The 26472-nt window shown below is 44.5% G+C and overlaps 2 protein-coding genes across 5 annotated transcripts in view; both read left to right on the forward strand.

Annotated features, from left to right (window-relative positions):
* The first annotated feature begins 163 nt into the window (after positions 1–163).
* Positions 164–19861, forward strand: cpsf2 (cleavage and polyadenylation specific factor 2). 3 transcript variants are annotated; one of them, XM_069161721.1, is made up of 17 exons: positions 164–311; positions 579–738; positions 1150–1309; positions 1414–1519; positions 1627–1756; positions 1844–1959; positions 2125–2312; positions 2565–2855; positions 3029–3129; positions 3459–3662; positions 3769–3921; positions 4231–4453; positions 4710–5024; positions 5943–6077; positions 13095–13188; positions 13748–13934; positions 19772–19861. In XM_069161721.1, the coding sequence occupies exons 2-16, from the start codon at positions 590–592 to the stop codon at positions 13921–13923; spliced, it is 2541 nt and encodes an 846-aa protein (XP_069017822.1). In that variant the 5' UTR covers positions 164–311; positions 579–589; the 3' UTR covers positions 13924–13934; positions 19772–19861. The 3 variants fall into 3 exon arrangements, with proteins under 3 accessions (XP_069017822.1, XP_069017823.1, XP_069017825.1); XM_069161722.1 differs by lacking the exon at positions 19772–19861 and adding an exon at positions 15907–16354; XM_069161724.1 differs by lacking the exons at positions 13095–13188; positions 13748–13934; positions 19772–19861 and adding an exon at positions 7349–9281.
* The window catches only part of slc24a4b (solute carrier family 24 member 4b), a 38501-nt gene continuing 31297 nt past the window's right edge, over positions 19269–26472 (forward strand). The window contains exon 1 of one of the 2 annotated variants that reach the window (XM_069161726.1): positions 19269–20268. In XM_069161726.1, coding sequence (XP_069017827.1) covers positions 20106–20268 — 163 coding nt within the window. In that variant the 5' untranslated portion in view covers positions 19269–20105. The remainder of the gene's footprint in view (positions 20269–26472) is intronic. The other variant, XM_069161725.1, reaches the window with a different exon arrangement.

Below are 26472 nucleotides of genomic sequence, written 5' to 3' on the forward strand. Positions count from 1 at the left end.
AAAAGACATACATATATTATGTTTAAGCGGTGATTTTCAAATATCGTCTAAATAAATAAATAAATAAAAAACAAAAAAGTTGTATTTGGAGTTTTGCTATAAAATATGTTTGTGCTGTCCCCCCCCCCCCGCTGATCTTGGTACGCCCCTGTGTCCACTCACACGTGACGCAGCGGCAAACATGTCTGCCGGTCGAGTGTGTATTCAAAAGCGCGAACCAAAAATGTCTTAACGTCGGAATCGTAGAAAACCCACTAAATCGTCGTTTCTACGCCAGCGGAAGATAATTGACGTCACCCCCGTATTTAATGGTATGTTCGACGCTCCTCTTGTCGATCCGCGTACACCCACAGGCTAACATGCGGCTAGCGTGCTAAATAGCCTCCGCCGGGTAACGTGTGTGTGTGTGTGTTGAAGCTAGCTGCGGCTAAGCAACCAAACTGTTTACTTTAAATTGTACTTCCTGTTCGACTAAACCGGTTTTTGCAGCATTTTTTTTTTTTTGCTCGGTATTTCGTGCAGTGTTTTTTTTTTTTTTTTATCTTAAAGATTCAGCCATGTGTTCGTTTTCTTTGTAGCCGAAGCAACAATGACGTCCATTATCAAGCTGACAGCCGTGTCGGGGGTCCAGGAGGAGTCCGCCCTCTGTTACCTGCTGCAGGTGGATGAATTCCGCTTTCTGCTGGACTGTGGCTGGGACGAGAACTTCTCAATGGACATCATTGAATCTATGAAAAGGTAAATTATTGCATGATGAGTTATTGCACCAAAATCTTGGACTTGGACTTCCGTATGACAGAGATCGAGGTAGTCCTGGAGACAAGGGGGACAGTGGACACTTATCAAAACACTCACATTTCACACACCGTGATTGACGTGTGTGTGGGGGGGGGGGGGACGTGGCATTTTATTTCAGCGTTTGTCCTTTGCGATCAGCGTGATAGTGGATAAAAGAAAACTGTTGTGGAAGTGTGCTGTTTGACGCCCTCTGGCCTGTGGTTGTGTCAGGTTGCGTCCCGAGTTCCTCCGCTTGAACAGTGACCCGAGTGATGTGGGTCTCGGTGCTTTCTTCCTGCAGTATTGAGTCTCAGACCGATGAGTCTCAGCTGTTTTGTTTTGTTTTATTGTTTTTTTTATTTTTCCCTCCAGATATGTTCATCAGGTTGACGCTGTGCTCCTCTCCCACCCTGACCCCATCCACCTGGGAGCCCTGCCATATGCTGTGGGCAAACTGGGTCTAAACTGCACTATCTATGCCACGATTCCCGTCTACAAGATGGGGCAGATGTTCATGTATGATCTATATCAGGTCAGAAGGGCATGTGGGAAATATTGTGCACGTAAAGACATACAATACCGCAGCTTCCTTGCACGATTGCCGTCTCAAACACGTGTTTCCTTCCGTCCACTCAGTCTCGAAACAACAGTGAGGATTTCACCCTGTTCACCCTTGATGATGTGGATTGTGCTTTTGATAAAATCCAGCAGCTGAAATACTCTCAGATCGTTAATTTAAAAGGTGAGTTAGCTGCAGACTCGGATCAGAAGTCATCCCATTTTGTGCATTACACATAACAATGTGTGGTTGTTGTTGTTTTTTTTTTAAAATCTCCTTTTGCCTGACAGGGAAAGGGCACGGCCTCTCCATCACTCCTGTCCCAGCTGGACACATGATCGGAGGCACCATTTGGAAGATTGTAAAGGATGGGGAGGAGGAGATTGTGTACGCTGTGGATTTCAACCACAAAAGAGAAATGTAAGCAGAAGTAAAACACACGTGAAGTAGAATTTTGTTTTCAGATGGATTTTTAGTTTATGCCCTGTTTTAATCCATCTCTTCCAGCCACCTCAACGGCTGCACGTTGGAGAGCATTAGTCGTCCGTCCTTACTAATTACAGACTCCTTCAATGCTGCGTATGTACAACCACGTCGCAAACAAAGAGATGAGCAGCTGCTTAGTAAGTGATATTAATAGGGTTTTATAGCGCTAATATTTTAGGAGCACAATGTATTAAATTGAATAATATTGTGTAAAATGTTCTCCCTGTATTTGACATGTTCAAATGATCAGGGAAAATGGTGAATAATGAATTTCTCATTTTTTTCCGCCCCCCCTCCCAAAGCCAATGTAATGGAGACCCTACGTGGTGACGGTAACGTCCTCATCTCCGTGGATACGGCCGGTCGTGTGCTGGAGCTGGCTCAGCTCCTGGACCAGATTTGGAGGACAAAGGACGCTGGGCTGGGAGTTTACCCGCTAGCTCTGCTCAACAACGTCAGCTACAATGTGGTGGAGTTCTCCAAGTCCCAGGTATCAAGCGCTGATTCTCACACTTGAGAAAAAATGTTTAACCTTTCGGATTCTTGAATCAGAACTATTGTACTGATGATGTAAAGTGCCCTGACATGACTTGTGTTGTGATTTGGGGCTATATAAATATAATGTCATTGTATTTGCCAGAAAAACTTGGCTTGAACTGATGATCTTCGTATGTGCAGAGATGTATAATACAGAAGATATAATGCTAGACTACATGTTTCAAAATCCACTGATTCTCTGTAGGTGGAGTGGATGAGTGACAAGCTCATGAGGTGTTTTGAGGACAAGAGAAACAACCCCTTCCAGTTCCGACACTTAACCCTGTGCCACAGTCTGGCGGACCTGGCCCGGGTGCCCAGTCCCAAGGTGGTGCTTTGCAGCCAGCCAGACCTCGAGTCCGGCTTCTCCCGGGAGCTTTTCATCCAGTGGTGCCAAAACGCCAAAAACTCCATCATCCTGACGTACCGCACCACACCTGGAACCTTGGCCCGTTACCTCATCGACAACCCCGGAGAAAAGATGCTGGATCTGGAGGTCAGACAGTGTTTGATTTACTATGACAGAGGGTTGAGATTTATCTGTTCGTGCAGAATTTGCCCCACGGGCATCTCCTGTCTCTCACATTCAGACCCGGCTGAGGAAGCAACGCAATGTGTCACTCTGTCATCTGCATCATATTCATGTTTCACTCTTTCTCATTATGACAGGTGCGGAAAAGGGTGAAGCTCGAAGGCAAGGAGCTGGAAGAATACCTTGAAAAGGACAAAGTAAAGAAAGAAGCAGCTAAAAAACTTGAACAAGCAAAAGAGTAAGTTGCTGTGGAAACAGACGTGGGACGACTGGGCGGGCGGTTTAAGGGTTACACGGCTTTTCTTGGTGATGTTTCATGCCTGTTGGTGTCACAAAATGTTTTTGGCTAAAACAGCAAATGATGTAAAAAGCCAACAGAAATGCAAATCGAGGTCTAGATTGCGGATCAAGCAGGCTGTTTAAATGGAAACCTGCAAACGCGAGATGAGTCGTGACACTGTTAAAACAACATTTATAGACTCCCACCGAGTTCAAATATGGTGTCGTCTCTTGGAGAAATTAAAACTGCTGTGTGCGGAATTAATGTTTACTTTTGTGGATTTGCAGGGTGGATGTGGACTCCAGTGATGAGAGCGATATGGACGACGATCTGGATCAGCCGGCTGTAGTGAAAACCAAACACCACGACCTGATGATGAAGGGCGAGGGGAGCCGTAAAGGCAGTTTCTTCAAACAAGCCAAAAAGTCGTACCCGATGTTTCCGACACACGAGGAGAGGATCAAATGGGACGAGTATGGAGAAATCATCAGGTACTTCACAGCACTGGTACCTGTGAACATCACATTACAGGATGCGGGAAGCCAACAATCTGGACGCGTCTGCCATTATCAATAAACCGATGTTGTGTTTTCGAAGGCTGGAGGAGTTTCTGGTTCCTGAGCTGCAAGCCACAGAGGAGGAGAAGAGCAAACTGGAATCTGGCTTGACCAACGGAGAGGAACCCATGGACCAGGATCTGTCTGTCGTCCCCACCAAATGCATCGCGAGTATAGAAAATCTAGAAATCAGGTCGGTGATGGTCATGATTGGGCTCATGAATAGACCTCTGCAGATTTAAACTCCCATGATACAGTATCATTTCCTCTGCCCTTCCAGCTGGTCACCGGCCAACACTGCAATACACTGTTGTAGGTTGTTGGACGGCCTCCAGACATGAATGAGTGTAGATGTTTGAATATGAAGTTAAGTGCTGCAGAAAAGGGTTTCTAGTCAGCAAATCTGTCAAGAAATCTTGTCCCAACTCATGTTTGACAACGTCTGACCCATCAGCAAGACTCAAAGGCTTGACCCTCTCTTTGTTGTTTTTTTTCTGTAAAGAGCTCGGGTAACGTACATCGACTACGAAGGCCGCTCCGATGGCGACTCCATAAAAAAGATTATCAATCAGATGAAACCCAGACAGCTTGTGATCGTTCACGGGCCCCCAGAAGCCAGTCTGGACCTGGCAGAGTCCTGCAAGGCTTTCAGCAAAGACATCAAGGTCTACACGCCCAAACTGCAGGAAACGGTGGACGCAACCAGTGAGACCCACATCTACCAGGTCAGCCGCAGTAAAGCCCTGTTTGGTTTAGTTTTCAGTAGACCGAGTCGAGTTGTCTCTTATTAATTAGGTAAACAAAGTAGGCGTCGATGATATGGCGCTAAATATTACCCTGATAGTTCAGGGTATTTCTGCAAGAACAATATTGTCGACAATATGTGTGAAAAAATATTAGGTCATATTTTGAACTCCTTTTGCATTTGAGCCAAGACGCCGTAACTGTCACTAACTCTACCGTCGTCTTCTCACCGTAAAGGTGCGGTTGAAAGACTCCTTGGTGAGCTCACTGCAGTTCTGCAAGGCCAAAGACACGGAGCTGGCGTGGATCGATGGCGTGCTGGACATGCGCGTGGTGAAGGTGGACACCGGCGTGATGCTGGAGGAGGGTGTGAAAGACGAGGTGGAGGACAGCGAGCTGGTCATGGAAACCACCCCCGACCTCGGCATCGAACACAACGCCACGGCGGTGGCGGCCCAACGCGCCATTAAGAACCTGTTTGGAGAGGACGAGAAGGAGTTGTCTGAGGAGAGTGATGTCATTCCCACGCTGGAGCCACTGCCTCCAAGCGAGGTGAGACGGCGAACAGAAATTTCACGGTCTAGAAAGGTGTTGCGATGACGCATGATCATCTCTGAATATGTCAACATCTGTAGCTTAAATATTCAGTTCACTGTGCTTGGAATAATCATCTGATTTGCTCGATGCACTTGAGCAGAACACATGGTTGAGTGGAAAGGGGCTTAAAAATATTCACTGTCACATCTATTTCGCTCTTATTGAGTTGTTAGATATCTTTGAATTAAAGATGAAACATAAACAATGAGACGGGTCACTGATGTGAACCAGTGGCTCATAAGAAATTGAGAAGAGAACGTAGGAAGGTGATTTTGATTTGATTCAGCTTTGAGAGATTTTATAAGTGGATGTCCTATTTTTTTTTTGCTGCTACTCACTTTGACAAGTAACGTCATCTCTTTGACATCATGGAAATTACTTTGGCAAAGGAAACGGGATGAGGAGCAGATGAGTTTTATGTCCCAGTAGCTGCAGCGGCCAGTCGACCAAAAACTGCTATTGAGATATCTAGAGGAGGTTTGACCGAGGCACAGAGAAGAGCTCATCGCTGGACAGATAGCCTGGTGCCTCTCTTGAGACTCTTCTTCGCGAGAAGGGGAGGCTGTGGCTCAGTCGGTAGAGTGGGCTGCACACTAATCGGAAGGTTGGTGGCTTGATCCCCAGCTCCTCCTGTCCACATGCCCAAGTGTCCTTGAGCAAGACACTGAACCCTAAAAAAAAAAAAAAAAAAAAAAATTGCTCCCGATGGTGTACCATCAGTATGTTGTAAGTCGCTTTGGATAAAAGCGTCAGCTAAATGTAATGTAATGTAATGGGACTCTGACAGTATGTGTCCTAAAAGGGGCGTATAAACAGTCCTGACACTCCTTTGAGAAGCAGCCTGACCGTCGCACTCTTCCACTCTCCCTCCAGATTCCAGGGCATCCGTCGGTGTTCATCAACGAGCCCCGTCTGTCTGACTTCAAGCAGGTCCTGCTGAGAGAGGGCATCCAGGCCGAGTTTGTGGGAGGAGTGCTGGTATGCAACAACATGGTGGCTGTCCGCAGGGTGAGTGTCATCCCCCGCCCCCCCCCCCCTCCCTCCCCCGCCCCCCCCTCGGGCTCTCTGAGCGCATTATCCGTCAGCTCCCTGCATTGCCACTCACCACTGACCCTCCAGAGCACAGAAAGCACAGAAGACATACGGCACCAGCTCGCTGTTGCCAAAACATAGCAACTAAACATGCCGAGATCCTGCTTTTATTACACGTCGATTCATATTAGGGATCATGTGAAAGAAAAGATACATGCTTGATATATTGTTTTAGTGAAAATTACAAGACACATACGCCTGTCTTTTTTTCTTAGTTTTTTCTGCACCATTCAAGTCACTAGGAACAGCTTGCAGATAATAATTTATCACTGCAACAAACAGGCACAGGAGGAGTATTTATTGCTTTAGATTCTGTTGACTGTGAGCCATAAGAAGGAGCGATGCAGAGCTGAAAACCGGCCCCACGAGACGTACTAATATTGTAAAGGTGTACAACACATTGAGCTTCTCCTTTTGTTTGATGACGGATTCTGCATCCCGAGTGTCTGTCAGTGCTGTGAGCAAGTTGTTTTTCCGATGCTGTAAAAACACAGCAGCTCAATCTGGAGTCTAAAGAAACACAAGCAGGAGGATTAGGCTGTAGGTGTGTGTGTGTGTGTGCGCGTGTGTGTGTATTTGCATGAACAGGAGGGATGATTACAAATCTGCTTCAGTGTTCATATTGACACTGGTGTATTGTTTTAAGGCAGACTTGGCAACGAAATCCATTTTTTTGAGGTTTGTTTACTTACATGCAAAATACCCATACTTAACACGCAAAGCAGAACAATAAATACAAAAAGAAACAAAGGCGGCCGGCCTAAGTAGGACAGAAAAATCCCGGTGGCAAATGAAAACATCTCACTTCAGATGAAAGACGCACAGAAAAGAAAAAAAACAAAAAGAGTCCCAGGCAAAAGTTAACCACTAAAGTAAAAGGAAAAGTCGGAGTGAGCCAGGATGCTAACAACAAACTGCATAATTGACAAGAACCTAAAATAGATGCAACCCAGAAAATGAAATCAAAGAGCACTGAGACTGTTAAAGGAGCGCGAGGTTCTGCGTGTGCTATTTCACTGGGAAATCTTGGATGTGGGTTCATTAGACGGTTTCATCCCGAGTCTGTAGGAAGACTTTGGAGAGTCACCAGTGTGCTGTGCGAGGCTGGTGTGTCTGTGTTGAAGGGTGAAAACCTTGTCGTGCGAGGACCCAGATGACCTGCGCTTCTTTGTGCTCTCTGTGCCCAGACGGAGGCCGGACGCATCGGCCTGGAAGGCTGCCTCTGTGACGACTACTATAAGATCCGGGAGCTGCTGTATCAGCAGTATGCTGTTGTATAGCAGCAGCAGCAGCGGCAGGAGGAGGAGGAGGAGGAGCAGCGGCAGGAGGAGCAGCGGCAGCAGCAGCAGCAGCAGCAGAGCAAACCATGGCAAAACAGAGACAATCCTTTACAAGGACTTTACCCGGAGGAGAGTGTGCCTCTGCCCCTTGGGCTGCTCCAGCTGTTTCACTGCAAACCTTGTTGTGCATTCTCCCTTTTTATATATATTTTTTTTTTAATTTTTTTTTTTTTATATATAGTTAATTTACCTCCGTAAAGTGAAAGGCAGATGCTTTTCCCTGGACCGACCTCTCGGCGGGAACAGACTCTACAACCCTGAGGTCCTCCATTTTCCTCAGACCCTCCCCTTCCCCCTCCCCCCAACTGTACAGTTACATGCTCAGGGATGCTTTTTGCTTCCTGTTCTGTCATTAAAAAAAAACAGTCTTTTTGTTTTTTCAAATATGTGGTGCCGAGGAAGGTTTGTCTCAGATGTCCATAGTTCAGGATGGGTAATGAACCTTAACACATTTAGACACTTAATAATTTAGAAATAATATCACTAGTCTGTATTTAAAGGTTTTTTTTATACAAAAAAAATCAACCATTTTTACACGAACAACAAATTATACAATATGAGGAGAGTTTGGAAAATCACGCCAGACATCAAAATGTAATTTGTAGGAAAATAGTGTACATTAACAGCACTGTCTACAACAAGCTGTATTTAGTATGCATACGTTGGTTATGCCCCTTTATGAACACTGCATATTAAAAAACTGCTCAGTTTTAGTGTGGTGGGAAACCCATCAAATCCCAAAAGGGCTGAATCTTAACACTTTCCAACATGCAGCTCAATAGCGTCTTTGATTATGTCTTAATTAGACATGTCCTGCCTTGACAATGTCTGCACCCCCAGCTGGTAACGCATGTCAAGCTTGACAAAGCACCAGAGCCACGGGGGACAACTGTTTATATGGAGTACATTTTAAATCGGTTGTGTCAGAATAAAAGCCCCTTGAGGTGTATCATCTGCTATTCCAGGATGTCCCTAAACACACTCGCATGACCAAACAAAAATCAGAACAATGCTTAACTAAATAAGACAACTCGATCACCAAAACAGAAGAGTTGCAACCTTACAAAAGACCCTTAAAAAGGAAAATCCATCAGACTGAGACGTAAGAGTCAAATGAAAAGAAGCTCTGAATTTAAAGGCTTTTGATCAGCTAAACTCCTTTTCTTGTGACTAATTAAATTATCTTTCTTTCAAAAAAAAAAAAAAAAAAAATGGTGGAAGTCCCCTTTAAACTAGATGATCCGAGTTTAAAATATTTTTGAACCAAAAAAAAAAAAAGAATATCCCCCAACCGAAAATTTGACATTCTCCCCAGGCCTGTCAGTATTAGATGTTTGCACTATCACCACACAAGCGTCGCTGCCTACGAGGACAACTAGTTACTGCAGTAACAGCAGATGGAGACATTTTTCAGCTGCATCTAACCAGCCTCTGAATACCCCCTATCAAATCTGCCCATGCAGCAGGATCATCTGTAATACAGCGGTGAGATGACAATCCTGAAGTGATAACTGGGATTGAATATAATTCAGCCTGCTGGAGCGAGCCAGGATTACCGCTCTCTTCATATTTTAAGCAACTTGTCTCTCGCAGCAAAACAGAAAAAGGTAAAGCACTTTTTTTTTTTTTAAATTTTACCTCCCTGACTGTTGGTGTTAAGGTAAAAAAAAAAAAAAAAAAAATTAATAATGAAACGCTTCAGCAGTTTGTTTTCTTATCTTTTTCTGGCACACATGGATATACAGCCTCACCTCTGCTGGGCCTCACTGAGGTGTGACTTGCTGTATTAGGAAGTTGGAGAATGCAAGGAGGAGGTGGTGTGTGTGTGTGTGTGGGGGGGGGGGGGGGGGGGGGCACTGCCGGGATGACGTGTCCGCTGCAGCCGTGGTGGCACATTGACTCGGTTGATTACATTTGCAGCGTTGTGTGAATCCCCGGGGTAGATCCTTAACACAGGCAGCTGTGGATTGCCACTTTTACGGATACACCAAAACAAACCTCCTTGCCTCCCCACGACTCATCTTCATCACCCCAGACATCACACACACACGTGCCCAGACCGTGACATCACCGCGACAGAGACACCTCCTACTATGATAGCCTGTCAAGAAATCACAGAGGGGGGGGGGGGTAACTACATACATACATACATACACACACACACAAGTAGGACAGTGAAAGCGAGCAGTGTGTGGATGGGTGATCATGCACATGGTTGGAGGAGTTAGACTTGAGCACGGATGGCTGGCTGACGCGCAGGCCTGTTTTTATACAGTTGCATAACATACAGTTTTGCACTTTAGAAACATTAAAATTTAAATGCTCTTTTTTAATCCGTGACTCACACTGGCACACACACACTAAACTTTGATGTTCAGCAGCGCACCAATGATGCCTTTATTTTTTTTTTATTCCCCCCCCCTCCACTGAACCTCTGTAACCTGTGACGGACAGAAGCTGAGTGAGAGATAGAGAGCGAGAGTGGAGATGAGGAGAGAGAGAGAGAGAGAGAGAGAGGAGCTCTTCTGTGCCACAGAGCATGCCAGCCCTGCCCAGTCACTGCTTTTCATTTTGATAATTGACCGGCAACGCCAGAAATGTCCATCAGCTAATCCTCTTAGCTTTCATAATGCTGACTCTGTCACAGAAGCCCCTGTAATGTAACGAGCAAGCTAAGCCCAGAGCACAGGGCAGAATCGCCCGGGACACAAGAGGCCACTCTGCCCCCTGGAGGACGCCGAGAGATCTGCTTTCCCCTCAACAAGTGCACTGCCAATCTGTCAGACTACTTCAGATCATAAATCCATAAACCGGCTCCAGGGTGACCACCCCTCTGCCTTTCGTACTGTACTCATTGGCCCAAAGCTGCACTCAAAGAGGGAGCATCTTGGTCGTGCATATCCATGCATCTGTGTGGATTGGAGGATGAATGAATTTAATCCCTTTTGAATTCCTCGTCTCCTCACTAAGCAGACCACTTAATGCCAATGACATCAATGTAATAATGTGAAATGGGTACGGATTTCGATGAAACCACACAATATTCAAACATAGCATGAGGCACCAAAATCCCATGATATATCCTGCTCTAAAAATGGTAGTCACGGCCCAAGTGGACATCACGTTGATTTTCTTTACTTTCGAGATGAAATGCAGGTTGTAAACGAATAGCAATCCTTTGACAATTGCTAGACATTTTAAAAACTAGAATAAAACCGCCCTTCACCTTTTTTTTTATGTTACCTCAGCCTTTAAAGAGATAATACAATTATAAAACAGAATCTTCCAACATCTTCTAATACAGTTTCAACAGTGAAATTAATGCTGAAATTATGAATCGGAAACTGGTAGAAAATTGGTTGAAACGGTGAATTACAAATTACACATATTCATTTTCTTGCTAAGAGAAACATCTCTTTCAGTTACATCTAAATAATGGTATAGTAGCTTGGCAACGACGATTCAAGTGACGATTCTCTTTGACCAATCAGAGGTCTGCAGGGTTTTCACATAACTTGTCAGCATTGGCTCACCTCCATCTTCGACACGTGTTACCAAAAACAAAGTATCAGGTACCGGATACCGGATACCATCCAGGTTTCTACAATATGACAGATAACCTCAACCACAGCCTGTCACTTTCATTATCATTTGGGATTGTGTACAGGTTGAACAAAGAAAACAAACGCGATAGGATGCGTTACTTTTGAGCTTTAGCGGTGACCGTAGGTGTACTCTTGAACTTTAAAAACGTGTATAGTAAGCTTTTAAACTATTTTAGTTGTATTAGCAGTAATTTTTTTGAAGGTTTGTGGATACCCTTGGAGGAAAGTTCCCCTTCCTATTTTGAGTCTCTGTTCATTGTCTGCCCTTTACTCTCTCTCTCAAACGCCACACTTCTTAATTCCCCTCTAGGTTCTTGCTTGCTCTTACTCCATCTCTTTCCTAATTCTTGCCTCCATGGGTAATCCTTGGGCGTTTTACTGTCGTAATTGTCCTTCAGGAAAGGAACCACTTATGCCCACCAACTCTTAAAGATAGACATAGAAAGACCCTGTTCAGCAGGAATCCTGAATTACACCATTACGGCGGTGATCCTCTTATGAAACCTGCTCTTCACACTGGTCCACAAAGCAGAAATGCTCACGAGCACAAATCCACGAAGGCACTTGCTGCCAGATTATCCACAGTCCACAATACTGCAGCTGCCATGCTGCCTTTTTGATAGAACAATGCGTTTTGTTGGGTGCACTCATGGCTGCGACTGATCCTGGCTGAGTCTCTGGCAGAGACATGTGGATGACTTAACGATCATGTGTATGTGACTGGATATTTAGGACAGATCGCATGAGGTTGTTTTGCTTGGCTTGAGTACAAACAGCGCATTCTTCTCCTCCCAGAGCAAAACAAACCTGACCGGTCGGTTGTCCGTAACTTGAGGCGACGCAGGCAATAGAATCGGGAAACACGCCCGTGGGTGAGAGCAGTATCGGCCTCTTAGCGTACTGCATTCAGGCTGACATGTGGTTCCAGCCAGTCAGCAGAATGCAACCTGGCTGGCCTGCTCTTTCCACTGAGCACGTCAGATCCAACCGGCCTCATCCGATGTGACATGACTGACACCACCTTGAGAGCTGTGAGGATACCCCCGCCATAGATTAATTCGAGCTCAGAAAACATGAAAATTACCCCTGCGGACGTTTCTTTTAAACTCAGGACCACTCTCTGGCATGGCGTAGGGCCGTGGAAGTGAAGTTGAGGCCAGCCCGAAGAGTGTGAATCCATAGAAGTGACTCAGCAGTACAACCGTTTATCTTTGAGCAGTTCAGTTTGGATGCCAGCACCGTGAGTAGTGGCCTGCAGACCTCGGTTAAACACAGACTCCAAATGATTCTGCTTGCTTTAATATGCAGCACAACATAATTGAGGTTTGTGCTGCATCAGACCAATTCAGATTTTGTCCTATCACAGAAAGGAGTGCCAAATTGCTTTTAAATAGCCTAAAGCTTTCTGTCACCAACATTCTTTTCATCTATTAAAGTGTCATCTCATGGGAAAATAAAGAGGAAGATAAGTTCAGAGCAGAGGACTTGAGATTTGAGGGCAGTTTAGGTCACAAAAATCATCTGGCTGGTGTTTGAATTACTTGAGGCCTCGCTGCCTGAAGAGCTAACTTGACTTAAGTGCAAAAACATTTAATCTTTTCACCTGGTAAAATCTGATACAATAAAAAAAATTTAAAAAAAATTCAAATTTTATGCAGTGAAAGGACTTGAAAGAAAAACACTGATAGTATGGAAACCTGGAAGTTCAGTTTGACCTTGAGAAACATACATGTTGTCATGTGACCGAGGCTCCAACCAGATTAAACCTTCAAATTAATCTGGTTAGTGGAAAATTAGCAATGCACTCCTTTTGACTCTCCCCCCCCCCATTTCCTCCCTCTCTCTGTGCATTGTGTACGTGTTCGTTTGTGATGCCTGTTAGTGGTATACAATATTACCGAACAAATATTCAATTCAATCAAATTCCCACCTGGATGGTGAACCTGCTTGGCTTCTGTTATGTAATCCAGCCTCGATTCTACCATCAGGTTATCTTGAAGCAGCTCCACATGCCGGTGAAGGTCACGAGAAGTGATTCAAATCGCAAGAAAGAACTACGAGTCTTGGATGTGAGATGCACATGTAAGTAACACGTTTAAGATGCATCGTTTTAATTTGAATTACACAGTTAACAAATGTATTGCAATCAGTTTACGACGACAGGTAGAAGCCTCATTAATCTAACAGAAAGCACGTCGAATTAAATAGCGGGGTTAATGTTGCAGTTCCCATGGTGTCCTGTAGGATGCGCCAGAGAAAGAGAATCCATCTTCAGCTCCCGGTCAAAAAGGTGCAAAAAAATAAAGGAAGAAAAACAAGTGGAGCCTGGTCTGCTAGCGTGTTTTGCTATTTTGTCGCTCATAAGAAGGTTACAGAGGACCAGAATTTGATGTTTTGATGATTTATTCTCTCGCGAGTGTATTTTTCATCTCTCTGCTAGCTGAAACTGAATGCAGTTTGTGCCCATTTTCAGCGGCTTAAACTAATTAAAAGCCAAACAGCAATTAGAGACGTGTAGAAGTTTTACTAATCATTGACATTTTGTGATTCTAATTTTGTGATCATTTAAATCTGCAATAAGAGCATTAAAGGACTCCGAGATGACGGCAAACTATCTGCATGTTTAAAAAAAACACAACAGGCATGAATTGGAATTTAAACTACATTGGCGTCTTCGCATGGTGGAGTTCAGAGAGAGGACGACGGAGGAGCACAAAGGTGGCCGCCGCCGAGGAGGAGGAACCCGACAGAGGAGCCGCTCGGTGGATTTGGACGCACCAACTTCTCGAACAGAAAGGTGGAGGGGATCCTAACTGAACTGAAACTACGTAGGTGACTGGAACAAAAACTTCAAACTAAACTAGAGGGGTAGTTTGGATTATGTGAGGTAGTGTTGGTGTTGAAAATAAGGTGTTGGCCCTACATTTTCTCAACCGAAGAAATTCCTTTGTATAAGTGCACTAATGCCGTGTACTGTATTGTCTAATGTTAAAAAACAAACAAAAAACTAAATATAGCGGAAACTTAAACTGATATAAATTTCTTTAGGTGGCTAAAATATGTTTTAGTATATTGCTTATCTTCTGTGCTGCTACAGCTGCCTGTTTCTCCAAACTGAGGACATATTGACGCAGGTAACAGATTGACAATGGAGAGGTACCCCGATAACCCCACTTCCAACAATCCGTACTTTACATTTAAAGGCTTCAGACTTGACTTTAAAGGCCTTTCCACTTGAGATTTGACTTGAGTATTAAATGGCCCTTTAGCAAATTAGCATTTTACTCAATGAAGTTGCAGCGCTCAAAAGAGATTTTACAACGAGTAGACAAAACGGATACAGCAGAAGCCAAGATATCCTGACTTTTAGACTCTCGTGGGAGCGTAAAGTTCAATAACACTGAATTGTAAAATCCCCACTCTTCAATAGCATCTTTTGTTAGAGTCCACGTCTTTCAAACTCAGTGCTGAAGTTGATAACTGGGGCTTTTTGTTAAAGGTCTGGTGACGTCTCGCGCAACGCCGGAAAGAAAAGAAAATGACACGAAATGAAGTAAACAATCGGGGTTCTTTGCTCAGACGTTAAAAAGCTCCATTCAGGGCCAGAGAAGAAATTAAAGTTGAGAATGAGCACAGTGGTGATCATGTGAAAAATTTTACTTCTTTAAAAAAAAAAAAAAAAAAAAACAATTTAAAGAAAGCTTTTGATCAACAAGCACATTACGCTCCTCGTGCCTGCTTATGAATAATAAGATTAACAACTCCCACTCTGTGTCCTCCTACACCTATAACTTTTTTTTGTCCAGTATGGAGGTGTACACGGTGACGGAATCACCCAGCAGGGAAATCTACTGGCCCATTGACTTTATTGCACCGCCCCTGCCTCCACCCCCCCCCCCCCCCCCCCCCCCACCTCCAAGTGAATGAAGTGAAAGAACTCACCCTCACTCGTCCTCTGTTCCAGAGCACCGCTTGCCTGCATTAATATAGACTTTGTAGGCTGTCTCTGCAACTCTGATGCTATCTCCTCAGAATGAATGGGCTGCATGTTTCTGCTGGCATAACCACTGTGGTCGGTATGAATGGGACTCTCCACTCTTCTTTGCAAGGAGAAAAGGTTGCTCCTTGCCTGCCCGCCCATCCGTTTTCTCCTCTGCAGACAAAAGAATAATGAAGTTATTTATGTGCAGCTCGTTGCAAAAAGGTTAAGTCTCTCTCGGCTACAGCCAACCTTTTTCCTTGAGCCACCGTCCGTCCAACTGCGATACCTTCATCCAATTTCACGCAGGCCTGATGCTCAGCTTTGAATGAGTAATACCGTTTCAAAAAGTTGAATTGAGCTCCCGGGCGGAAGGGATGAGGCTGATGTTTCGATAAGGTAAACAGCCGATTGTATGAAGTGAGCAAGAAATGTGAGAAATAAGAAGTTTTGTCTCCAGAATAATGAAAAAGAATGTGTGATATATTAATATAGAATCCTAAGTATCCATGAGACATTTCTTCTACACTTGTAAAAGCAAGTTGACTGTTATGTAACACTGGTCATGTAAAGGGGGTGGACAAAATAATGCGAACACCCTGCAGTAAAAAAACATTCCAGAAGCCACCTACCTTACACCACTTTGGCACCTAGTATGTGTTATGTAACGGATTTTTCAAAAGATAAAGAAATAAATTGGACTCGGCAGGCATGAAGCACACATAAATGATCAATTTGCCGTTTTCTGGAGCATATTACCCGGTGTATTATTCATTTAAAAAGCAGCGTATGAATCATAATGCTCGATGTTGTCTGTCCAGGGTTGACTGAGATGCCTCGTGATGTCGACAGCTGTACGGGCGAGTTTTCACGTCCTCAAGGAGGAAGCGAGCAGCACAGGAGACGACCGCTGCCTCCAGAATACACAGATTAGACTCTCTGTTGCTCTTCTCTGCCCCGTTTAGTCTTCATACCTGAGCAGGCATACAAATAAACCTGCGGTGCTGCCACAGAACGCTCAGCCCTCATGATGAATATTTTAATTCTCCTGCAGCTGGCTGAGAAGATTTTGCGAGGAGTAAAATCCGCAGGCCTCCAGAGACATTTCCTGCGAGTGTGCACGCACACCGAGCTTGTACAGTCCTGTTAGCACCAGCCGTTGGCTAAAGTGGGCTCGGCAATAGTTGGCAGGTTGGAAGGGTTCAGAGCTCGGGCTGTTTCTCCCTCCATCTGTCTACTTGCTTCAGATGATTGGTAAAAATATGATTTACAAAGCCAACGGCACTTTAATGAAAGGTGTCCGACTTCTTTCTTTGGCTCAGTGTCACCTGGCCATCTCTGTCCACCACATACACACAAGCACACTTGCACACTATTTCAAAGCTTCCCTTTTCTCACTTTATATCGAATAAAGAAGGAAACAGGAAGAATTTCTTGGAGGCTTAAACTCGGAGATCAAATATCTTGTTTGATCTCGACTTGCAGGAGAGAAGACCAAAAAAAAAACCCCCAAAAAAACGGTTTTATTTTCCTGCTTAATGTCCGCTTGCGTAAGTAACCTGATGGGAGTTTCAGGCCTTCAGTTCTTAGTTCAAACTTAACAATGCATTATTATCAGTCGCAGTTGATTCACTGTTTAGTGCCACAGACTTGATATTTAACAGCCTTTAGAAAATAGATCTCGTGCACGGTTTGACAAATAATGTCAGTACTTGATTCAAAAGCCGACACAGTAAATCTCACATTGATAAAATATCTTCACGATCGCAAAAATGTTACGTAAACTGTGCCCTGACTCGGCTGTACTGCCCTCAGACACGGCATCTTAATCACCTCATCAAACCAGTGAATAAACCACATGAATCATCGCAGCAGCAATGAAGTCGGAAGCTAAAATGAGCAAGGCTGAGTCAAACAGCAATTGTTGTGCAACAATCTTACAGTTCATTGTTAACACGCTCGACATCAAGTCATTAGTGATCTGCGGTGCAAGGACGCGTGACACGGGATGACACATGCTTGGCATTTATATCGAACAACACATTTACATGACACTGACTTGCTCTTTTTGACATCTGCCCACGTTAGAACACTCCTACAAAGCCGATCTCTCACCGTCTCCCTGCAGCTAAAACCACAGTTCACACGTGTTATTATCTCTGCTGCGGATCAGCGGCCGTTCACTGGATCCTGCAGAACCTGTGCGTTTGACCGAAGCCGGGAGTGTAAAGCAGCAGCTAAATCTCCGTAAGCAGGGCCTGGCACTGCTCCCCAATTGCCTGCCTGCTGGGTGGGCAGGGGCCTGGACGGGACTAATCCCTTGGCATGGGCACGAGTCACACATGTTGATGTGTATGTGCGTAAGCGCGCGTGCAGAAGGCTCGAGCCGCAGGCCGAAGGCAAGACCTGGCCACAGATTCAGAGGGCCCCAGCTGATGACCCGCAACGGCCTCCGCGTTGAACTACCTCCCCTCGCACGACGTCTGGGACGCTTCTCGGAGACGACGGGTAAATGCTCTTGGAGGGCCGTCTCCGACTGCGCCGACGGGGACAGTCCTGATCTTACATAACCTCGGTCGGCAGGAGATTGTGTTTCGGAGTGCGAGGCCGTTGACTCTGGCGTGCTGCTCGCCTTTTGCTTAAGTGGGGAAGCGGCGGCGATGGTAAAAAGTCGACGCGGCTGTTTCAGCCTTGTCAACCTGCACGTGTAGATAGTTCTGAGAAAGCGGCCGCTGTCCTGCCTGCTATCTTGGCAGCTAAGTTGACCTGGAGCAGGCCTGAAGGCAGCAGGAGCAGCCCGAGCGCTGCAGCCTCACAAGTCCTCCGAACATGGCTGTGCTGTTTGTAATCGCGATACAAGGATGCGCTTAAGTATTAAAGGAATAGTCTGTCGTGAACTCTGCTACACGGATGAGATTGTTTTCTCTCTTTTTGTGTTTATCTCAGCTGATCTTCTCGTCTAACCCAAAGCAAGAAAGCGAGTAAGCGGAGTTCCTAAAAGGAGGAACTATTTCCTTGGTTGTTGTTTTTTTTTTTGTAAGTGGAGACATTCAAACTATCAAATTTAATTCAATTATTCCTGGAGCAGCCTATAAATACATCTGGTTAATAACAGAGGGGACGTGACCGCGTTAGAGCAAACAGCTTTTCTCCCTAACACTGCTGCAAAACTGAAAGTTTTAGAGTTCAAACTTTCAAGCACTTTAAGCCTCGCCGTTGTTGGCGTTGAGGGACACGACAGTCCGTGGACGTAAAAGAGATAATATCCTGGGAATAATGTGGCGCGTTATTGTAGCCACAACAATAAGTGACACTTTGATCTTCCCCCATACAACGGACACATTGGAGTCCAGGGAATAAAATGTCTCCAGTTGGAGCACAAAGTGCCAGCTCCAGGTGAGGACAGCTAGCAGCAAATAATGGGTGTTCGGTGACACCTGACCTTCACAGTCACATGAGGTGGAGCCTGCAGGACTCCGCACGGTCCTCAGTTGGCCTGTGTAGGTGCTACACATGCAGGGCTGCCATCTATCAAGCGCTAATTAGAGGTGTAGCTGAGGCCAACTCCAGTTCCACTCTGGCATCATGAGCTGACGTATACATTTGTGGAGAATTCACGTGGCACAAGAAAGGGAAGTGAATGATGTTAATCGCTCCTCGTTGGTATTACTAAATGTATGATTTTGTTCTTATAATAGTAATTGTTTGCTTTATAGTTATCACTGACTGCAGGACATATTTTACACGCATTTAATTTACGACTGACACAAAGGTCCCCATTACATTTCTCATCGTACGGAGGTCCAACCTCTCTGTTTATGTGAAGCAATTTTCTGAAGCGCAAAACCGCACAAGCCATTATAATGTTGGCACAAAAAAACCTTAAGGCAATGAGAAATTATTTCATGGGTATAAATTTGAGAGGAACACGTAGGCGATGCCCGTGAGCCTGAAGATCTATAACCTCAATTATTCAGCGTGATGCCAAAATGAGGATAGCAGGTGACTTGTAGGCCAGTTGTTAAAGGGGCTGCGTGCTCGGGACATGGAAAGATGTTGGTTTCATAACACAGCAGCGGTGGGATACACGGGTGTTCTGTGTTTTCTTTCTGAGGGGGTTGATTGGACTTGTCTGGTCGCAAAGAAATTAAGCTGGAGGCGACGGGCGAATAATGTGAAAGCTCGCGGAACTTGAAAGGGGTCCGGAGTGATTGATGAGCAGCTGTCCAGTGGTTTCAGGGTTGGACAGGGGAGAGATCAAGGAAGATTTCTCACAGGCTGTTTGCACATGCAGTACTGGGGAAAGTTAAAGGAGCTCGGTCTCGTTGAAAGGGATGAAGGGCGCAGAGTAGGAGGGCAGCTGGAAGCGCAGGGAGCTGACGGTCCTCTCTCATCATCAGCACGGCTTTTCTGCACTGAGGAGGAATTCGTGTGGAGGGGGAGGCGCCCAAGCGAGGCAAGCCGCACGACTCCTGGCCGAATTTAACAATTAACCTTGATGAATACAGATTGGTTTCACTTAACAGACGCAGGTGCGTGGGGTTTTGGAAACGGCGCAGCTGAGCGACTCCACGTTAATGACTGGACGCTGACGCATTCTATGCTAAAACACAGAAACTACACGGATAGAGAATATTGCAGCTGATTTTTTTTTCTTTTTTTTTTTTCTCTCTCTTCTCGGGACAGGATGCACGTTGCAACGGGAGCCCGTCCGACAGTCATCCTCTTGCAGAACCCAAATCCGGGAGCATCGCTCGATTGATTTGGAGACCTACATCGGAATTTGACCGCCGTGTCATTGCCCAGTCCACCAGTCCCAGCAGCTGAAAGGCATCTTCTCAGCGACAGAGACGAGAAAGGGGAAGAAAACTGTCCGCTTAACAACTCTCCATCTGCGCTCTGGACGTCTTGAAATGAGGACCACATCCCGGCTGTGTTCCGTGTGAAGAGACAAGCGGGGCGGCAGTTTCTTCGGCTCTCAAGGACGCAAAAAAAGTGGCCGCCGGCCGAGCTGGGAAGCATGGAGCGGGACGACACCGACACCGTGAGACCGTCCAAAAAGACAATAATTGCGAAGATATTTAAAGTTCGCAAGAGGAGGGAGATGCTATTCGTTCAGGTGTGCTTTATCTGCAGTGTCTTCTTCGTGGCGTGGGGCATGTCGGCGCTGTTGACCAAGACAGGTGAGTGGGGCGATCCAGTGGGGAGAGAGCTGAGGACGGAGCGGAGCACCTAGGAAATCTGCAGTGTAATCATGCACCCAGTGTGATCATGCACCCACATGCACACCAATTAATTGTAATTATTGAAGTGTCTCATCTTTTTGAAGACGCAATCCACCGCGCTTTGATGTCAAGGACATGAGATCAAAACATTGCATTTTCAAATAGGAGGAGGTCCGTTTTTCTGTCCAAAATGCGAATGCGGCGCCTCTGATTGTCGTTTTCTATCCATGTAGCGAAAGTGTGCAGCGGGCATTAAAATACAATTGTGTGTTTGGTGCTTATGGCCGATCGCACTCACTAGAAGAAAAAAAAAAAAGTCAGCTGCACATGTTATAGTCAGGTCAGAACGTTTTTTTAAAATCTCAGTGTTGGGGTAGGCTTTAAATGCGTCTGTTTGACCGTAAATGCCGCAGTGTGCGCGCCTCGGCAGCGGCACGTTTTTGAAAATTAGAGCCAGGCTCATAATTACGGCTCATGCACATTGGATGCTCCACATGCACACACCGATCAGGTAGCCGACCGACCCCACTGCGAATGCATTTTGGTTTTGTATGCGCTTTGTCTTTTTTTTTGTTGTTTTTTTTGTTTCCCCATGCAAAATCTGCCTTTTTGGCGCCAGGCGCATTGTCGGTCACACTACACTGAGCGCAGGATCGTGGTTAATGCTGGCATCATCGCGTATGGCCCGGGGCTTCACACACCATTGCACACACTGGATCACGAGCATTAACACGCTCCTAGGTTCTGAATAAGAGGGATGCCGGTTTTTACGCAGAGACCACAGATGATCATTTAAAGGGATGGGAGGGGGAAAGGGTGGTGGTGGTGGGGGGGAAGGGGGGATTCGTTGCATTTGCTTGCAGTCCAGATGTTGCAATATTCATAGTTGATGTCCGAGGTGTGCGCTGAGCAAACGCTTCAGATGGCTGATCATGCTTGCCATGCCCCGACGCAGGCACACTCCAAACAAAATGCCCTCCCATGCACACATGTCAAAACTCTTACCGCAGGCCCGTGCAAACAGTGACACGCAGAGCATCCCACACAGCCTCACACACACACACAGTTATGTAATCAAACGGCTAACATTGACATTTTGCTGGTGAAGAATATGTGACACACCACTGGGATCATAGGTTAACTAGCCAACATGCACCCCCAGAATAGCACTGGTCCTATGCAGAGAACAGCAAGACTGTGTTCAGTGAAAGCTGTCAACATTTTTGAGCACTTGGTGATGCATTTAAATCTGGATTTTTGTACATGAAAGAAGAGGGCTTGTTGTGTTTTTCTCCTCCAAGTGCTACTAAGCCCCCACCCCAGACCTTAGTGTGGTATCTGTCCATCTGCAACCACTTAATCCCCAGGGCTGAAAGCAGCTGTAAATTCACCACAAAATAGTGCCTGACTGTAGATCTCTAACGGACATATCAGGAGTTTTATTAATTACATTAAAAACAACAAGAGGCTTAAAAGATTATTCTGGAATGATATCATGCAGGCGATTGCAAATCTCCTATCTCCAAAGGCAGGCTCTTGGTCACTTAATGCCCCTCACCACCCTCTTTTTCATTTGAATCAACTTTGCCTGACCCACACAGTGATTGTCATGTGAAAGCATTTGACAGTGGACGTATCTCGTGAATGTGGGCTTGTTTTTGACCAGCAGCTGCAGTGGCTATAGGTGGGATTTTCAAGGTGACATGCTTGATGAGAGTTAAAAAACAAAAAAACAAATCGCCTCTCAACCGTGAGACCCAAAGCTCAGCATAATCAAATCTGTCTAATTGAATAGCCGTGGCCCTCTCATCTCCCAACCATCACAACAGGGACAAGTGTTTGTCATCTCACCAGTACAACGTGTGCCCTGTGCTCGCCACCTATTTGACGGATAGTAGGATGAGGGAAGTGATGATGTGCGGAATAGTCCAGATGGATGGGATTTGATGTACTACTCCTGGGTTACATCTCCATGCAGAGCGGTGGGGGACAACATGCCGTCATGCATGCTGATCGGGCCGCGTGCATGCACGAGTGATGGAGCTCCACATGGGAGCAGAACAGGTGTTTTTTATTTTTTTTATTTTTTTAGAAGCAGGGCAGGGCAGAGCTCTGACGGGGAGCTGCAGCAGGCTGACGGTGATGTGTGAGGAAGGGATGGGGAGGGTGGGGGGGGAGATGGAGATGTTTTTGACAAAACGAGCTTGTTCACAGCTCTGGGAGATTGACAGATGGCTGTCTTTGGTCCACCTCCCTCCCTGAGCTGATTGAACAGAGCTGGAGGATGGCATGCGTGTGCGGCTCAGTACAGTCAGCGAGAGGTGTAGTTACAGCGTTTTGAAGCCACTTCAGCAATTTGTTTTGCTGCTGCTTGGAAGTAGGCGAGTTTATGTTACTCCTTTTCTAATAGTTTTTTTTTTTTTTTTTTTTTTTTTTTTTTTTACACCGCAGTTTTTAGAGTTTCAGGTTAGCTTTGCACTATTTGTACTAAATGTAACACAGAATGACAGGCAAGTCCTCCTATAAAAAAAACCAACCATCGTACGAGTTGTTTATCTTGATTAGAGTGAGCCAGCGTCAGAAGATATGGCACACAAACTGTTTTAAGCTTAATTTCAAAATTGAAAGCAAATAACCCTACTATGATGTGACGATGCTATGGTAACGGTTCTGTCAGGTTTAGGCTCAAAAATGACTTGGTTAGGATTAAATCAAGATAATTGTTTTTGCTCAAATAAGTGCATAATTAAGTTTAGAGGATCTTTGTTTTCAAGGTAACAAGGAACTGTCTTGATTTAAGATCAACAATGTGGGCTGGGAATGATTTGCAGCATCCTCTGTTGAAGTCCAATGTTTTGCCGACCCTTCCATCTCCCCGAACCTCCTCTCACCAACACCGATTGTGTGGTTTGCTCCCCTCATCATTCAAACAGCCACTGAGGGCTTTTCCGTTTCAACATGAACATGGCGTTTTGGGGCATTTGCTGAAACGACTGATGCTATCTCGCATATCGGCCGGACCTCACTTTACAAAAACATGTAATGTGTAGGTTTGATAAATTGTTTGCACAAACAAACTATTGGGTCATTTTTATAGGATGGCAGTCTTGCTTTTACATAATTTTTTTTACACAAAATGTTAACACTCACAAATACTGAGCAACTTTGTTGCTGATGTTTTTTTTTCCTAAAACATCAGAAAATTAAAAAAAAAAAAAATTATTGCTACCGTATCCGAAGGCTTATGATGTTTTGAAATGTTTTTGTCCAACCACCAGTCTGAAACCCAAATGTAGAGTCTTTTAAATTACGTGAAACACTTGAACCAACAAATGTTTGGCATGTTTACTTAAGATAGCTTAGACATTTTAGTGACTATCAAAATAGTTACCGTCTTTCTGTTGATCGACTGATCGACTTCCTTTCACTCCTCGCAGCTCTACTTTTAACCCTTTCAGCCACTCAAGATACTCTGAACTTCTGACCTGTCCAACACGGAAAGAAGAAATGGGATTAAAATGTTAATTTACATCCGGGCCAAAACTAATCACTACCTTCATTAATGATAGTCTCTTCTAATTTTAAATGGCAAAACATCAAAATGAATGGCAAAACTGTTTCAGAAGTTCGCAGAATTGAAAGTGACCCCAAATTGTTGAAATTTCTTAGTATGACCTTCATCTGAGCTCAAAGTATTCAATTAGTAAATCTATGAAAGTTTAGGATTTGACATTTTTGTTTTACGATGTAAAAAGATGCTTGGTGATTTAATGGTAAAGCAATAGAATGGTTGATAATTTATCTCGTATCCACTTGACCACGAAGACAAATATCCTTCTTCACCAAAATGCACTGAAAGTCTTTGGAATTTGAGAGTTTTCCTGCCAACAAACAAGGATTAATCAGGTTATTAGTAATCCTCAAGATCTTCGCAACTACATGAACATCAGCTCATAAAGAGTAAGACAATAAAAACAAGTGAAATGGGCTGGGGTAAGAAAGAGGATGTAGCATGAGCCAGCAGTGCGATGCCCACAACAGACTGCAGCCCTTCATTTCCCCCCAGCTTTCCTAGTCCTGACAGAATCTCGTCTCCATTGTGTTTCCCTTTCTGATGCTTGGCTGCGAAAGCACAGTTTGCTGAACGACCCATGCAGTCGTCATGCCTCTTCTCTCCTTCCAGGAAATGTCACAGATTCTTTGTTCTCAAAACAGAAGATTTCATAGTCGTGATCAAGTTATTCCACGTATACCTGCCAGTTCAAATTGTATTTGGAGTGACTGTTATGCACAGTTTCCCCCTAGAAATGAAAATAATCCAATACATTCACTTCAAGTTAATTGTGTCAACATGAAAGTTCAGCCTGAGTGCTTTTCACAATATTCTTCTAAGTTATTACAAAAGTAATTGAAAACCACCTCTTGTCACACAACGTCCGCATGTTTTGGTTACTTACAAAAATGGTCGTCATGTCCTTCCCCTGACATTTAAATAAACGGTATTTAATGAGAAAATCTAGAATAAAATTAAACAAAAACCGTGACCAGAGGCAGCAGAGGAGTGAAGCCGAGCTGGTTAGTGAGAAGGAACAGGTTGGAGTGATGACTGCAGGGTTTGGTCTTTTGGATTGGAGAACAGTGGGAAGCAGCTGCGGTCGCCTTGTGTACAATCTGTTTATCCAGTGCCTGATGATTTTCAGGCTGTCTGGAAAATATTTCTGTCTGTGCACTGAAAATACTGTATGGGTCTAGTAGAGTGAAAAATAAATAACGGTGCATTTAAAAACAAAACATGGATTGATCTTAAAATTGACAAACCGGAATCTTTAATTCTTCACGTGCTATTGATACTGAGTTATTATTATTATTATTGTTATTATTATTATTAACTACTGATGCTGTTCCGTTTACCTCTTCAAAACATTTTAGCATCTTTCTGCTCTTGTTTTCCTTTTATGACCCGCAATTTCTAACGTCTCCCTTGATGGAGACAGAAACTCCAGCTAAGTGAATATAGGACATACATTTGCTTAATAGCCAGAAATTCATCTCCAAACGAATCTTAATGTTGCTGCTGTGTGCATTTAGACCGCTGCCACAGATCCACCAAACAACTCCAAAGTGGGTAATATCTCATTGTTGTCTTCACGACTTGTTCTGATGCGTCTGTTTTTAAATTTAACCAAGAAATGTTTTGAGTTTCTTATTAGCTTTAACCTCGAGCCAAAGTGAACAGTTGATTTGATCTGCAACTGTTTTCACCTATTAATTGGTCATTTTTGATGCAAAATGCCTCACATTTGATAATTATTCTTGTATGATGTGAGGAAATTCTGGTTATCTTTTCTCTGATATTAAACTAAATATCTTTGGGTTTTGGACTGTTTGTGGACTAAACAGGCCATTTTCTGGCATCACATTGGGCCTCTGTAAACTATTTAATAGAGGGGGGGGGGGGGATAACATTTTAGAAAATAACCAGCAGACTAATTTTGAATTAATCTATATTGAGAATGATCTTTAGCCGTAGCAACACCTCAGACATTCGGAAGTTTCTGGCTCCTTACGACTTATCAGCCAGTGATAAATTGATATTGGTCAATTTTATTGGCACTACTAAATTAAACATAATATTTGAGTGTTCTGAGCAGGTGCTGATGATCTTTAATTTGTTACCCTCAGAGTAGTTGTTGTCTCGGCCGTTACGTCCTCCGCCGTTGTCAAAGGAAATTAGCCTGAGAGTGAGTGATCATGAGACATTCACGTGGTCAGCGAGACCTTTACAAACCCTGACATCATGTGAGTCTGCTGCTTCTTAGGCAGTCTCTCCCAATCGTTGTGTAATCCGCTGGGTATTATCTCGTGATCACAATTGTCTATACATCAGTACTTGTTAATCGTCCTGTACCAAGTCACGGCTTCCTCAATTCAACGTTGCCTTCCTATGGCGACATTTTATAAAAATTGCAAGGTTAAAGCGCTGCTCAGGTCGTTGGTATGGTTTTACATAATAGATTTGGGACTGCTGTTTTCCTTCTTCTTTTCTTTTTTTTTTCATGTCCTCATTACAGAGGCTTAAGAGCAGTTTAATGAAAAATGAAACTCCCACCCCAAAAATATAATGACACAGCTACATTTTGATGCTATTGCTGCTGCCGCTGG

Source organism: Embiotoca jacksoni, unplaced genomic scaffold (assembly GCF_022577435.1).
Source record: "Embiotoca jacksoni isolate LCO1_2020_lvr unplaced genomic scaffold, fEmbJac1.0.p SCAF_29, whole genome shotgun sequence".
Lineage (NCBI taxonomy): Eukaryota > Metazoa > Chordata > Actinopteri > Embiotocidae > Embiotoca > Embiotoca jacksoni.

Excerpts from the sequence above, each read along its gene's own strand:
- cpsf2 (XM_069161721.1), top strand. The coding sequence starts at position 590 with ATGACGTCCATTATCAAGCTGACAGCCGTGTCGGGGGTCCAGGAGGAG. Across the intron at positions 1,310-1,413 it reads TCATGTATGATCTATATCAG|TCTCGAAACAACAGTGAGGA; the intron begins GTCAGAAGGGCA and ends CCGTCCACTCAG. Across the intron at positions 3,130-3,458 it reads AAACTTGAACAAGCAAAAGA|GGTGGATGTGGACTCCAGTG; the intron begins GTAAGTTGCTGT and ends GTGGATTTGCAG.